This window comes from Thamnophis sirtalis, unplaced genomic scaffold (assembly GCF_051295495.1).
Source record: "Thamnophis sirtalis isolate CommonGarterSnake01/CBP01778 unplaced genomic scaffold, rThaSir2_p1.2 scaffold_1, whole genome shotgun sequence".
NCBI lineage: Eukaryota > Metazoa > Chordata > Lepidosauria > Squamata > Natricidae > Thamnophis > Thamnophis sirtalis.
The window spans coordinates 153,629,179-153,644,572 of NW_028261381.1; the positions used below are offsets into that span (position 1 = coordinate 153,629,179).

General features: G+C 39.7%; 1 protein-coding gene across 2 annotated transcripts in view; it reads right to left on the minus strand.

The window, feature by feature from the left end:
• Positions 1-15,394, minus strand: part of SAMD4A (sterile alpha motif domain containing 4A) — a 149,735-nt gene that overhangs the window by 48,974 nt on the left and 85,367 nt on the right. For both annotated transcript variants that reach the window (XM_087728307.1, XM_087728301.1), the window contains exon 3: positions 14,605-15,123. In XM_087728307.1, coding sequence (XP_087584433.1) covers positions 14,605-15,123 — 519 coding nt within the window. The remainder of the gene's footprint in view (positions 1-14,604; positions 15,124-15,394) is intronic.

Sequence of the window (15,394 nt, forward strand, 5' to 3'; positions counted from 1 at the left end):
TAGTTCCCTTAGTTGTTTCTCATTGTCATGACTCCCAAGGTCATTCCCACATAGGCATGCAAGTGCCGAATGGAATAAATTAGCAATTTAGGCTGTCAGGATTGTGTTGTGTAGCATTTGTAGATTTCCATAGCATTGTATGCCGTAAGCTAAATAAATAAATACATGCCCACATATCATTGCAACATTGCAAGTCTGAATGTTTCCCTTCCTCCCTTTTATCTTCACGTGAATTAAGTGGTGGGACATGCACTGCAGAGATGGTTTTCATGAATCACTTTCTTGGATTGGCTTCAAACCTCTTTTTCTTTATTATTGCTCTCTGGTAATGGATCTTTGCTCTGTCCTTCAAGACCATCCTCTATACTTACTAGAACAGTAGACATTCTGTCCCCACCCCTCCCAATATTGGCTTGTTGGAAATCTGTGTTTTTAATTAGCTTTGCTCTTGGCTGTCCATCCTCCCAGCTAATTTTTTTGGTATCTGCTGCTCAGAGGTGGGTTCCTACCAGTTCGCACCTATTGGGTAGAACTGGTTCGTCAAATCTACCGAACCAGTTAGAAGAGGTTCCACCAGTGGACCCGGAAAGCAGGCCACACCTACAGAAGAGGTTCCAAAATTTTTTGAAACCCACCACTGGTGGGTGTGTAATATCCCGCAGTTATATACGCATTAATAATGATCTAGTAATATTTCCTTATACATTTTAGGGACCTTTCCTTACATAATTGATGTTTTCTTTCATACTTTTGGATTTGTAATTTCTGTTTCCGTTAGTTGGCAATTGCTAAAACCAATCCCACGTGAAAAAGTATTCAAAGCCTTCTTGATTTTAATTGTCAATTTATTTATTCCTGCACATTGTAATATTTATTCATTTACATATCTCTGTTTTTCCACTGTTGTGCAAACACAATTCCAGCAGCTGCTAACATGTGTAAAATTAAATATATATTATACTCCCTTTCAAATAGCCAACAAAATATTTCTGGTTTTAATTCCATATCTTGCTTTACGATTGCTTCTAACCACTAACTTCTGAATAGCTACTTGGACCGACCTAAGTACTAATTCATAACTTCATATCCGGTCATGTGGGCGGCAAGCCAATCCCATCCGGTCACATGGGTGGCAAGCCACTCCCACAAAGGAGGCCACACCCATAGAGTAGGTTCCAACAATTTTTGAAACCCACCACTGCTGCTGCTTCTTCAAACCACTGCTGGGGAAGGAGTACAGACAACCTTAATAGTTTTAGTCAGGTAACCTCTGTTAAAAGAACTTTCGGGTTTGATTTTGTTCTGCTTAAATAATCAATGTGCACCAAATTTTGACCCACTGGCCACTTTTGAACGTTTGGGTTAAACAAGCCAATATCCACTCACAAAAACTCCATTTTGCAATCTATGACCACTGAGAAATGGCTGCAAAAAGGCCCCCATGGTACTAGAGCCAAAAAAAAAAAAAAAAACACTTTTTAACAGAAAAAGAAGGAATGGTGCCTTCACTACAGGGTGGCTTCCCCCTTAACAATTACTTTTTTTTAGTTTTGCAACTGGCCAAATAAATTTACACATTTATTGCAAATATGGATGGGAAGGGCACTAGCAATTTATTTTCTTTCTGTAGGAAAAAGGAGATATTTTTTTGTAACTTCAGGATAATGGAGAGGGGTGCTTTTTCATGCTCTGTATTTTCCTCACTTTGAGACTGTAGCGTTAAAGGCAGATAAAGGCTTGCTTCAAAGTGATGTCTAAGGGACTGGGGTGAAAATGGAAACTTGCCATGCTGAATTGCCCTATTCCAGGTTGAAAATGCCAAACTGAATTCCTATTCATTTATATGTGAACTAGATGGATTTCTGGGCTGCAAAAAAAGTGGATGAGCACTTGATGGCAGCAAAGAGGAAGAAAACACCAGGCCCTTTGCTGCCATTTAGATTTTGTTGCTCAGATATGGTAATTCACCCACCCTGATCCCAAAAATACAGACAGCACCAGATTGGGGGAGGTTGATTTAGGCCTCTTCCAGTGTTGTGGTCAATAAAAACCACATAGATACTTTAGAGCTCATGTAGAACATATGTCTGTCTGTCTGTCTGTCTGTCTGAAATCTGATCAGCAAAACCATTCCATGAAATTACAATTAGCTGAGTAGCCAAGAAATTTAGTGTAATACTGGTTCTTTCCATGTATAGATCTTTTCATTGCAGATATTAGCACATTCCCTGTGTAAACAGATGGTTGCTGCCACCACAAAGCTAAAATAAAATGAAATAACAGAAGGCGCAATTAAATGGTAGAAAAGGCAGTATTTACAAGCTTATCCTACTAATAAATTCAGTGATACTAACAATAAAGATCTACATATTTACTCCTAAGAATAGTTGGGAATTCTATCGGCAGCTTTAAGGAAATCCTTTAGTTGCGCTTCCACATTTTGTATTACAATTCTCAACTCAGAAAGCATATTAAATTGTGTAACACACGAAAACCTGAACCTACGTTTAAGATTGAAGTGTTACCAAATATATTTTAAAGCTCAGTATTTTTTAAAAAAATCTTAGTATCTTCTCGTATAAACTATTTGCAAACTTATTCTTGGCCCCCTCATCATGTGCCTCTAATTTTAGTTATAAGACACCTTAATAATGGTCTTTATGTCCTCATGATAGTTAAATCAACTCCAGTCTTTTGCAGAGGCAGTTCAAATCTCTCTTTAATTGTTCTATTGTTAAAATGGGGTTTCCCCAGTTGTTGATACTCTAGAAGATGATCTTCATTTAGAGGAGGAGGAGAAAGAGAAGAAGGAAGAGGATGAAGAAGAAAAAAGAAATAAGAGGATTATAGCTAACAAGTCCACTGATAAAGCAGGCAAGAATTGTGTTGAGTTACTTGCACATCACCTGACCTATCCATCCCCTAGGGAATTTGGTGAGGCATGTACAAAAGATTTGCAACTGTGTTAATGTTTCCACTTTCTTACTTGTTATGATCAACACACACACACACACCCCACTGTCTGAACTGAACCAGAATGCGGGCAATTTTAAGGTAAGACTGAACTTGTAAATTCAAGGCTAACAACAATAGTTCTTATTTATACTGCCAACCTGGTCTAGACCTTCAGCTCATCAACCATTTACTCCAATAGAAGAGTTTTAAATCAAGTGTTATGTGTTCTACCTGATTAGTCAAGGTTACGGACACATTTTCTGATCTCAACCTTTTCGAATTTGATCTATCGTTCTTATGGAAACACCACAGATATAGTTCATTGCAGAAGCCACTTAGACACCAACCTGTGTTTCAATTGCGTTTTTATTAATATTATTACATTTATTTGCTGCCTGTAACAATCACAAGGTGATTCTTATGACAACTGAGCCCAAAATTTCCATTGCTAAAACAGTTCCTGAGTGAGTTTTGCCTCATTTTACAATCTTTCATGCCAAAGTTCTTCAGTGAATATCTGCAGTTGTCAAGTTAGTATCATGTTTGTTAAGTGAATATGGCTTTCCCATTCACTTTGCTTATCAAAAGGTCACAGAAGGTGATCATATGACCCCAGGACACTGCAACTGTCATAAATATAAGTCAGTTGCTAAGCAGCTGATTTCTGATCATGCGAGCATGGAGATGGTGCCAACAGTCTGTGAAAAATAGTTGCAAGTCACTTCCCGTACCATTATAACTTTGACCTGTCACAAAATGAATGGTTGTAAGACAAGGAATATTTGTATGTACTTATGAAATTATATAGTCAAACTTACCAGCACGTTTGACAAAGTGTTGGTAAATGCATTGGTAAGCATGTACATACATGTACATAGAGATGTTCAACACTGCACAATGCAAATAAATGGGGAATACCCCATAGTTTGGTCAGTCCAATGATAGCTCACAAAAATGCTTGATTGGATAGTTGGTAATTGTGAAAACCAAACTATTAACTTGATAAGTTATAGGAACAAAATATATTACATTAAACCATGATATACTTTATCTGAGCACAGCAGATTACTTGAACACAGCAGCTGTTTTTTCTTAATCTAGGTTTAGTGTGTTGTGTGCACCCATCTCGCAAGATCATTGCATCCCTGAATTAATAGCCTGATAAATAGACTGATAAATATTTACTCACCCTGTTTCTCTGTTCTTTTAAATTCTGTTTTGGCCGAATTATTATTTCTGAACTATCAAATAAAGCAAATTCCACCCTCTTCAAATTATATGTGCCAAACACTAGAAAATGTGTATATGGAAGGGAAAGTTACTCAGCTGAAATTATCATACTTCAGCTGTGTGTGCTAAAAAGAGAAAGCAAGAAATATCAAAGGAGGACATTGCTTTTCAATTAAGTAATCAAGGAGGAAATACCAATTGCTGAGAAAGTCTGGCAGGCAAATTTAAAATTCGACATACGAAAGTCCCAACAATTTAGTGCACAGGCGGACACAATCAGTCACCGTGAGTTTTGGCAGAGAGAGGACAGTAATTACTAACATTGTAAAAGACTAGTTTTCTGTGGCCAAACTTCAGTTCTGCTATTTCAGAAACACAGAATCAGTTGTCAAAAACAGCCTTTCTAATGTATGGGGTTCCTCGGAGCTTTACCCTTTTCCTGCTCTTCTTTAACATCTACATGAGTGACGGAGTAAGATCATCTGGTGGCCAGATATCATCAGCATGGTGTCCTCGGGGCTAGCCAGGTGATGTCTTAAGGTGTTTTCTCACTGTCTGGAGGATGGATTTGGGGGGGAGACAAGGTAAGACTGAATAGCTATGGGGTTCAGGATTGTCTGAAGACTTGCCCTCTTTGGATCCAAAAGGGGCAGACAGAGCACAATTTCGAGGTCCATGTAAACTCTCAGCTCCTACTTGACGAGCAGGTGGCAGTTGCCGATAGGAGGGTCTTTGCAAAACTCCACCTGTGCATCAATTGTATAGGGCCAGGTGTCTGTGAGGCCAACTGCCTCCAATTATCTTTCCTTGTCCCATGAGGTCTGACAATATAGATATGTTCCAGGTGCCTTCTATTAAATGTGATATAATAGGACCCAGGAAGTGTCACTTCTCTGTGGAAGCACTTGCTCTGTAGACTTCATATTCAGATGGCCCTGTTTCTGCCAGCCTTTCCTAAGGCACTAAAGTTCTGTCTTTGCCCTGAGACTGGACTCAGCTAATAGATTAGCCTGATTTTATTGTCATGACATTGTCCATTAGGTCTTGTCCAATCTACTTGCTTTACTTGTCTTTAATCATTACATTGTTATGTTTACTGTTAGCCACCCAGAGTTGCATGTAGATCAGGCAGCATATAAATAAATGTAATCAGTAAGTAAATAGAGAAAAAAAAGATTTGGAAGATTGTTGAAAGTACATTTTTTTCCTTAACAAATTATAGAAGATTGTCTTTTGACTGTGCCAGGTGGTGCCAACCTCTATGTTAAAAGATTTTCTTTTTGACACATACTTTTCAGTGTTAAAAAATAATGATCCACCAGTTATGCTCCAAATACTGGCAAGCAGTTAGCTGTTTGCAAATAATCAGCAAGGCTAAACCTCAGACAATATTAGGCAGAATGGAAAAAACATGGAGAAACCTGCAAAACTGCAGGGAATTCAGATTGCCAGTCACCAAATTGATCTGTAACAGCTCAGCATCTTTGTACTTTCCAACAGAGGCAATATAGGGGGAGCCAGTCAAGGCACTCGGCTGAAAACCAAAAGTCTGTGGGTTCTAGTCCTGCCTTAGGCATGAAAGCCATTTAGAGTAGGAGTCTCCAATCTTGGCAACTTTAAGACTTGTGGATTTCAACTCCCAGAATTCCTCAGCCAGCTTTGGAATTCTGGGAGTTGAAGTCCACAAGTCTTAAAGTTGCCAAGGTTGGAGAGCCCTGATTTAGAGGACTCTGGGCCAATCACTCACTCAACCCAAACCATCTCACAGGTTTGTTGCATGTGGAAAGTAGGAGAAGGAATGAGTGTTAGGTATGTTTGCTGCCTTGAGTGATTTATAAAAATAATAAAGGTGGGAAACAAATCTAATAAAGAAGCAAACGAAATAGCAGCTATGTTCAGGGCAATCTGTTCAACAACTTTCACAGAGGAGAAAGGGGAACTGAACTGCCAAATGAGCAATCCTTCCTTCGTGTAGAAGTTAATACTGAACAGGAAGTGCATGCTTTGAAAATGATTTGAAACAGGTATTTCGGAATGTGTAGAAGTATGAATATAGCAATTTATTCTTTTTAGGTTTCTGTAATTTCTGTAACTTCTAGGTTTTTTAAAGCACCAATCAGTTGAGTACCTGTTTTGAAGGAAGAAGGTCTCAGGTTTCATCTTTAGCATTTCTGGGTGGAAAAGCCATTGGTGCTCACCATACAGTGGTGAGAAATGTTCCTAAAATCCAGCCTGATTCAGTTTTTATTTTGGCTTCCCAAAATAAAATTGGTGGACTCCAACTTTCATCAGCCCTAGGCAAAAGGACCAATGCTCAGGAAAGATAGGATTGGAATGCAACCTGCCACAAATTTTCTACTCTTGTGTTACACTGCATCATTAAAGAGCCACACCTCAGCTCAGTTTCAAATGTCATTTCTCTTTCATGAAACAACCCCAAACTGAACAACAACAAAATCCAAAAATCAATTTAGGAAACTAGAGCTGTGATCTTCTCATTTTCTCATCTCCACACATGTTTATTGCAGGCTCTTCCCACTCGGGCTCTTTGGGTCAAGTGGTTTGCATATCAGGGTATGCTGATTATTTTGTGCTTACAGAAGCTACTCTAAGCCCATGATGAAGTCTATGAGTATTACCGTACATCTACAAAAAGTAGCAGTAATGGAAATACCATGTTTCCCTGAAAATAAGACCGTCTTTTTTTTACCACCACCACCACCCCCAAAATGGCTAGGGCTTCTTTTTGGGTGGGTCCAATTATTGACTTACCTCGCGGTGGCAGTGGCACTGACAGCCCTGCCCAACAGGAGGCAACCATTGGCCCACTTCTTCTGCAGCTGCTTGCCGCCATGCGAATGGGTCATCCCCAGCCTCTGTTTTGCCATCATCACCTTCCGGAAAGGCCTCTGCAGCTGAAAAACAGGCTCCAGATCCAGAGCTCTGTTATCAGTTGCAGAGGCCTTCCAGAAGGGGGTGCCACGTGCATCAATCCGGAGTCCGTTTGTCAGCTGCAGAGGGCTTTCCAGAAGGCTCTGATGGTGAAACAGAGGTCGGGGGTGACGCATGTGAACAGCGGCAAGCGGCCACAGAAGTGGGCCACAGAAGAAGCAGCCACAGAAGAAGGCAAAGCAGGTGTTGGGGTGTGCGAGGCCTGTAAGTTAGGCAGCTCCACCCCCATCCTCACCCTAGCTTAATTTTCACCTCACTCCACTCCCAGCACCCCGGGGTGGACGGGGTCTTCATTATGGCTAATTTGGAGGGTAGGGCTTAATTTGAGTGCATGCATTCAAAAACCTGATAGGGCTTTTTTTGGGGTGGTGGTCTTATTTTAGGGGAAACACGGTACTATCAGACTTTAATATTTGCTTTGGAGGCTGATCAACGCTGGAAATCAAGATTCCTGGAATTTGTTCTGCAGTAACTGAATCTGGCATTTCATTGCTTGCGCTTGTGTAATGGGGCTTAGGTACAGATATATTGTCTGCCTCTAAATGCGATGACCAACCATTACAAAATGATATGAGCAGAAAAACTCACAACTGACCTGCCCTTTGCAACTGATGGATTGTTCAAATAAAAAATATTTCACAATATAGCATTTCTGGTGAATTTTGTAAAGGTCAGGTCAGGTTTTCTCCAACCTGCCCTTCACAACAGGCATTAGTTCAGATAAAAATATTTCATAATATGGTATTTCTGATGAATTCTCATGAAGCTTTAGATTATTCATTGCCCATTAATGTGACTGTCAAGCAAATTTTATGTCTTCTTATACAAAGAAGAGTAAGGTTCTACATTTAGGCAAGAAAAACGAAATGCACAGGTACAGCATAGGTGGTACCTTGCTCAATAGTAGTAACTGTGAGAGGGATCTTGGAGTCCTAGTGGACAACCATTTAAATATGAGCCAGCAGTGTGCAGCAGCTGCCAAAAAAGCCAGCACAGTTCTAGGCTGCATAAACAGAGGGATAGAATCAAGATCACGTGAAGTGTTAATACCACTTTATAATGCCTTGGTAAGGCCACACTTGGAATACTGCATTCAGTTTTGGTCGCCATGATGTAGAAAAGATTTGGAGATTCTAGAAAGCGTGCAGAGAAGAGCAACAAAGATGATTAGGGGACTGGAGACTAAAACATATGAAGAACGGTTGCAGGAACTGGTAGGTCTAGTTTAATAGAAAGAAGGACTAGGGGAGACGTGATAGCAGTGTTCCAATATCTCAGGGGTTGCCACAAAGAAGAGGGAGTCAAACTCTTCTCCAAGGCAACTGAGGGTATAACAAGAAGCAATGGGTGGAAACTAATCAAGGAGAGAAGCAACTTAGACCTGAGGAGAAATTTCCTGACAATTAGAACAATTAATCAGTGGAACAGCTTGCATCCAGAAGTTGTGAATGCCCCAACACTGGAAGTCTTTAAAAAGATGTTGGATAGCCATTTGTCTGAAACGGTATAGGATTTGCTGCCTAGGCAGGGGGTTGGACTAGAAGACCTCCAAGGTCCCTTTCAACTCTGCTATTGTATTGTAAAATTGGACTTAAAGTGGAGAGCGGTGAAGGACAACGTGCAACAGGAATATGAAAAAGGCATATTTTTTGGTGATCATAGGAGATCAACAACTTCCATTTCTAATGGCTTAATAATGATGCATGGAATTGCAGCAATACTTATAATTGTTGGTCGTTGCTGGCTTTGTGCTGATTTCTTATTTTCTAGTCTTTATATTCTTTACCTATGGAATAGAAATATTAATTGGCCACCAACAAACATGGGATGGGATAAATACGTATGAAATAAAATTGTGTACCTGGTTTCAAAAATAAATCTTAGCGATCTAATTTTTTAAAAAGGTAGCTGCTGCAAGATTGCAATTATTCACTCGGGTTTACTGTATATTGTCATTGTAGAACACGTTTACAATGTTTGTAAAGTTTCCTTAATCTATCATTGCCCTGTGTGACCTAAAACATACCCTTTAAAGCTCAACCATCACTCCCCTGTGGCTCTGCTCTGAAAAAATCTGGTTAAGCAAACTATGTTTCAACATTTGTTTTCAAGTAGTGTTTTCTCCCAGAGAAATCATATTGATAAATTTGGGAAAAATCCCAAAGGCAAAATAAACACAGCTTAAGTTACTTCTTTACTCTGCCCTTATTTAAAACATTTCAGTATCTTCCTTTTTTACCTAATGGATTCCAGAGAGATCCATGGGAAATAATGAGAGCTATAATCTTATAAATTACCTGTGGAGAGGCCATCATTTTTAGAATGATGGATGAATGAATAGATGGATGGATGGATGGATATTGGACTACTGGGAAATTCTGTTGTTTAGTATTTGGATATTTTAATGTGTGATTCTATCTATATGTTTCATACCAGATTGTTTTACTACATTGATCTTACTGTATTTTTAGCTGCTATCATATCTGACAGCATTTGGGCTCAAGAACAGGATGGAAAGTTTATTTACAAATAAATATTATATCTGTCATTTTGATTTTGGTCCGACCAAAAACCAGAGCAATTCACAGGATACTACATCTCTCAGGAGCCTCAGTCATCATGACTATTGGTGAAGGAAATACTGTTCAGTAAGATCTGTACATTAAATGAAATCTGACTCCCTCTAAATAGGCAATATTTCTACAGCAGAAGCCATATATTTTCTGGTCTCTTTGGAACAGATACCAGAAAAGATAAAGCAGTGTTTCTCAGCCTTGGCAACTTGAAGATGTCCAGACTTCAACTCCCAGAATTCCCCAGCCAGTATTCGCTGGCTGGGGAATTCTGGGATTTGAAATCCAGACATCTTCAAGTTGCCAAGGTTGAGAAACACTGTGATAAAGGTAAAGGTTCCCTTCGCACATATGTGCTAGTTGTTCCCGACTCTAGGGGGCGGTGCTCATCTCAGTTTTAAAGCCGAAGAGCCAGCACTGTCCGAAGACGTCTCCGTGGTCATTTGGCCAGCATGACTAAATGCCAAAGGCACACAGAACACCATTACCTTCCCACCATAGGTGGTTCCTATTTTTTCTACTTGCATTTTTACATGCTTTCAAACTTTTATAGTTTATTATAGCTTTATTCACTATTTTATTAATGATTTTAAAGAAGCAGAAAATTGAACTCAGGCAGGTAGGCGGTTGGCATAGAATTTTAGCACCACAATCTTGAGGGGATTGCAAAAAACAAACAAGTAAATTGAGTCCAGATGTTCTCTCTATCTGTATGTTTTCATTTTATATGTGCAAGTGAAAGACTGTTAACACTTCTTTAAGTAAAAATGTTAAATTTAGACTGTTAATTACTAAAAAAAGCCCCTACCTTTCAAAAGCACACATCTATGCACAATGTGGATACACAACCTTCAGATTTTAAATGTATGCATTGTATTTAAAATCCTACTTTATAAGTTTTCCAGCAGGGGAGAAATTCCGCAAAGCTCTTGTTGAACATGAGCGACGTGTTAGGCAGAGCAAGCTGTGCTCCTGGTGAGAGCAAAACGGCCTCATTGTAGCAAGTCAGGAAGTATCTTGGCCTGGGACAAGGGCTATTTGTGTAGGAACGACATGGAGAGAACATTCAGGCCAAAGGAAAAAAAAGGTATTACATAGAAGCTCTTTCGGTGGGAAAGGGTGCTTCATGCCAGCAGTGTAGCTGAATGGAACATTGTGCACCAAGCGGAGATTGACTCAGAAAGGAGCATCCAATGAGAAGCAGACGATGCTCGAAGGAAGCTACATCTGCCTTTAGTGAGACAGGCTCACCTGGTTGAGAACCTGTCAGTGGTGGGATTCAAATAATTTAACAACCAGTTCTCTGCCTTAATGATTTCTTCCAACAATCAGTTCACCAAACTGCTCAGAAAGTTAATAACCAGTTCTCCCAAAGTGGTGCGAACCGGCTGAATCCCACCACTGGAACCCACCCATTGAAAAGGCTTTGCGACACTTCTAACAGCACGTGCAATAGATATGGACAGCTTTTCTCTAGTAGATTTATAAGGCTGGCTAACTCAGCAGTGACTCTGCATGTCGTACAGACTAAGAAAACAGTTGTAACATTGAAAAGCAAGGGAAAAAAAGAATGGTAATGATTACAAATGAATGGATGGAATGAAATGAAAGAAAAATAGGTGGTATTGTGTATTGGTGGGAACTATGTGAGAAAAATGATGAGTGTAAGAGAACTGCATGAAGTGTCTGGTCTTAAGCAGGTGTTGAATGTATGGAGGGAAGTGAAGGTGTAGATTGAATTATGAATATTAGAATATATGATTTTATTTATTTACACTGTTTACTTACATCTGATGACTCTACAAGAGGGTTTACGAAATACTGAACGTACAATGCTTAAAACAATAACATGTCTCACCCCAATGCAGCATCCATATTTTCCTAACCAATTCCATTCTTAAAAGTTCTGCAGGCCAGCTATATTTCAAACCCACTATAAAGTACTATCAAGAATGGCACCATCTGGACCTCCATGGGTAAACTCTGTATTCTTTCATGTTGGCAGTTTTATTTTTATTAATTTTGTTTTTCATGTTGTAAGCCACCAAGAAGCTGCAGACAACTATGGTGCAATATAAATGTGGTATATAATTTAAACAAACTGTTCCAGAGAGATGGAGCATAAACTGAAAGCATTATGCTCTTTTTCTATATGACCTCAACATCTTAAGTACTCTTAACATCTCATTTCTGATAAACCATTTAAACAGATTGGTTTTATCTGTAGTATCACACAAGTCACCAATCACTGGATGACCCCCTCCTTTCCCTATCACCAAAGTGAACTATTCACTCCAGACAGAATGTAACTGCTTCAAAACAGGGTCTCCTACTTCTCAATTCTGCTGGAAGCCCAGAAGGATTCCTGTTGAGAGTACCCAAAATCACAAAGAAATGTTGTGGGATGAGTAGGGATATACCCAGTGGTGAAATTCCATTTTTTTTTTTACTACCGGTTCTGTGGGTGTGGCTTGGTGGGAGTGGCAGGGGAAGGATATTGCAAAATCTCCATTCCCGCCCCCCTCTGGGGCCAGCCAGAGGTGGCATTTGCAAGTTCTCCAAACTACTCAAAATTTCCTCTACCGGTTCTCCTGAACCTGCCAGAATTTGCTGGATTATACCCCTGGATATGCCCCCGTCAGGTCACAAGATCAGGGCAACCAGTTTGGTTTCTCAAAAGTGTTCTTTATTTTTTTGAAAAGCTGATTTTTTTTTGAGGAAGAAGAAGACATTTTGCTTCCTATTCTGGAAGCTTCATCAGTTGTACTGAATGATGTTAGAGATAAAAGGGCAGTTATTGACAGTTAATGTCCTTTTATCTCTGACACCATCCAATACAACTGATGGAGCTTCCAGGATAGGAAGTGAAACATTCCTCCTCCTTTAAAAAAATAAAAAAAATAAAAGACAAACAAACCACTTTTGATACAACTGATGACATGGGTGACTCGGAACCTTCATGGAGAGTTTGGTTCTCATTTGTCAACTCTTGGAGATAAGCTGGGTCAGGACAATAGCAAGAATTCAAGGAATGCTATCTTATTGTTGTTGTAGGCTACAGTAACAAAATCCTGTTAGCCTGTCCAAGTTTTTCTTTGTCGCATTTCATAGTAAACAAAATCAAGGCAGGATTACTTTGAGTTCCTTTCTCATACTTGCTTCAGTTTCTGAACTGTGTACTCTTTTCTCAAGTTCTTTCATACCTTCCCTAAGGTGATGCCTAATACAAGATCTGAATCCTGACTGAATGAGGTTCAGATAAAATTTAGGACAGTTAGTAGTTGCTGTCCCACCATTGCCCCCTTCTGCAGACACTGTTACATGAAACTATCTATTCTTCTACAAGGAAATGGTAAAACAAATTGATTAGAAATGCAGAACTGGAGCAACAAAATATGAAATGTATTCCACAAGGAAGAAGAAAAAAAAAGAAAACAAGGAATGCAAAAGAACAAAAGAAGAACTATGAATTAGTTCCATTGCTCTAATGGAACACAGTGTGTTTCCCACACACGGACCGAGAGGTCAAGCTGATCCTTCCCACAATAATTTTTTTTATTTAGCCGCTTGCTTTAATGTGTTGATAGTTGTTGCAACAGTTGCGTGTTTCGTCTGTCTGCTTTTGCACATGCAAATCTGAACTGGCTTCTTGCCATCGTCACGTCTACGCTGTTTCATAACCAGCTATAAAGATGCAGAGGTTTAAGAGACAATGCTCATGGTCGGAAATGAGCAGCCATGTTTTGACACACGATGATACTCTAGCATAGGGATGTCAAACTCACATTGTAACAGTGGAATCATGTGATGTATTGGGACTCCCCCCGCCTTTGCTGGGTGAGGGTGTGGCCATTGTGTGATGCATCCAGCCTGCAGGCCACAAGTTTGACAGCTCTGCTCTAGCATCATCTGATGTTGAAGGATGTTCTGAGTTCTGTTTCAGCTGCACCTGGACGATCATCGGTTCTGTGCATTACATCTATATTAAAATCTTTTAATACACCATGGAGAAAACTGAAGCTATAATAAATCAATTGGCTGTTCTACATTACTGATTAAATTCTTTTACTTCATCTCAGTATTGTCCTCTTAGAACTTATTCACTGCAGAGAAAACACCTATATGACAATGGAGAAGATATAACACAGTGTATCTTAAGTGTATATATGCATGTGTGTATGGATTGGTATTCACAGATACAGAGAAATTTTATTACACTATAGGCAGGCCTTGACTTAGGACCACCATTTGAAAGAGAATTTTTGTTGCTCAGCAAGGCAATTGTTAAGTGAGTTGCACCTGATTTCACCATCATTTTTGCCTCAGTTAAATGAATTGCTGCAGTTATTAAGTGGCTCACGTGGTCATTAAGTGAATCTGGTTTCCTCCATTCACTTCGCTAGTTGTAAACTGGTAGGAAGGTCACAAATGGCAATAGTATAACTCTGGGATGCTGCAAATATTGTAAATACATGTTGGATGCCAAGGACCTGAATTTAGATCATGTGACCAAACAATTGCTGAATGAATGGTTTTAAATTGAGGACTATCTGTACTGGTTTTATTTTGCATGGTTTGTTTGTTCTAATAAAGAATTTAGAAGACAGATTGAGAAGAATTTGACAGACAATTGCTGTTTGATTGTCTGCAAGTCTTTTTCTACTACATCTTATTTACAGCAGGTGCTGATGCATAGAGCACCATTAAAATTACCACTGAAGTTATTAACTATTTCTGCCCCTCTAGTTTCTTGCTTTTACCTGTTCTGCATCTATAATTTCTTATTCAGTGTCGGAGTGGATTAGAAGTGAAGTGCCCGATATTGAATTCTGGAGACAGACATATCTGGTGACCTGGTGGAAAGCATCAACCTTTAAAAACATTACTGACTTACTTGTGCCTGTACCAGTCCCAATCGTGTTGATGGTTGCAGGAACCGAGGACGAGGAATAGAGGGGGAGGTGGCCATTCTCACACCCCAAGTTTTTATCTTGCCAGCTGGAGGCATTCACACATATGCCAGAATCCCGAGAGCTCTGCCACCCGTTGAGTTTATCATCCGAGTTCTGTCTTTGGTGATAGTAATGAGACTGCCCATAATCCACCGAGTCAGACCGGCCTCTGTTTTGGCTGCCAAAGGTTCCCGACGTGCGGTCCTCCAAGTGGTTCAACCACATGGCAAGAGCACTCCTGTCCTCCAGGGATGTGGCAGGATGGATCAAAGCATAGGACAGGAGTTGCCTGCTCTCCTCTATGTGTTGGTTGTGTTCAATTGAGTGAGCCAGGATTTTGGGAAGGAGCTTCATGTACTCCACTTTTCCTTCAATATTCCCTGGCTTCAGCAAAGGCAGGTGGGTGAGCAATAGAGAAATCACTTTGTCCTTTGATTCTTGCTGCCACTGGTTAATGATTCCTGTTGTGGCCGGGGAGGGATAGAGAAGAAAGAGAAAGAGAGAGTTGTGAAATCAGGAAACAAGACTAAGAAGAAAATCAAGAGATTTTAAAACGCTATGAATAGCTTTTTGACACTAATCTCATCCATAATCAAATCATTTTATTTTCTTCTACTTCAGTGAAAATTAAGATGCAAAATAAGAACAACAATAAAGCAGGATAATACTTAAGACTGCATGCAAGCTTTTCAATCACACAGAACCTCCAAGCAAACTCAAGTGTGGCTGGGG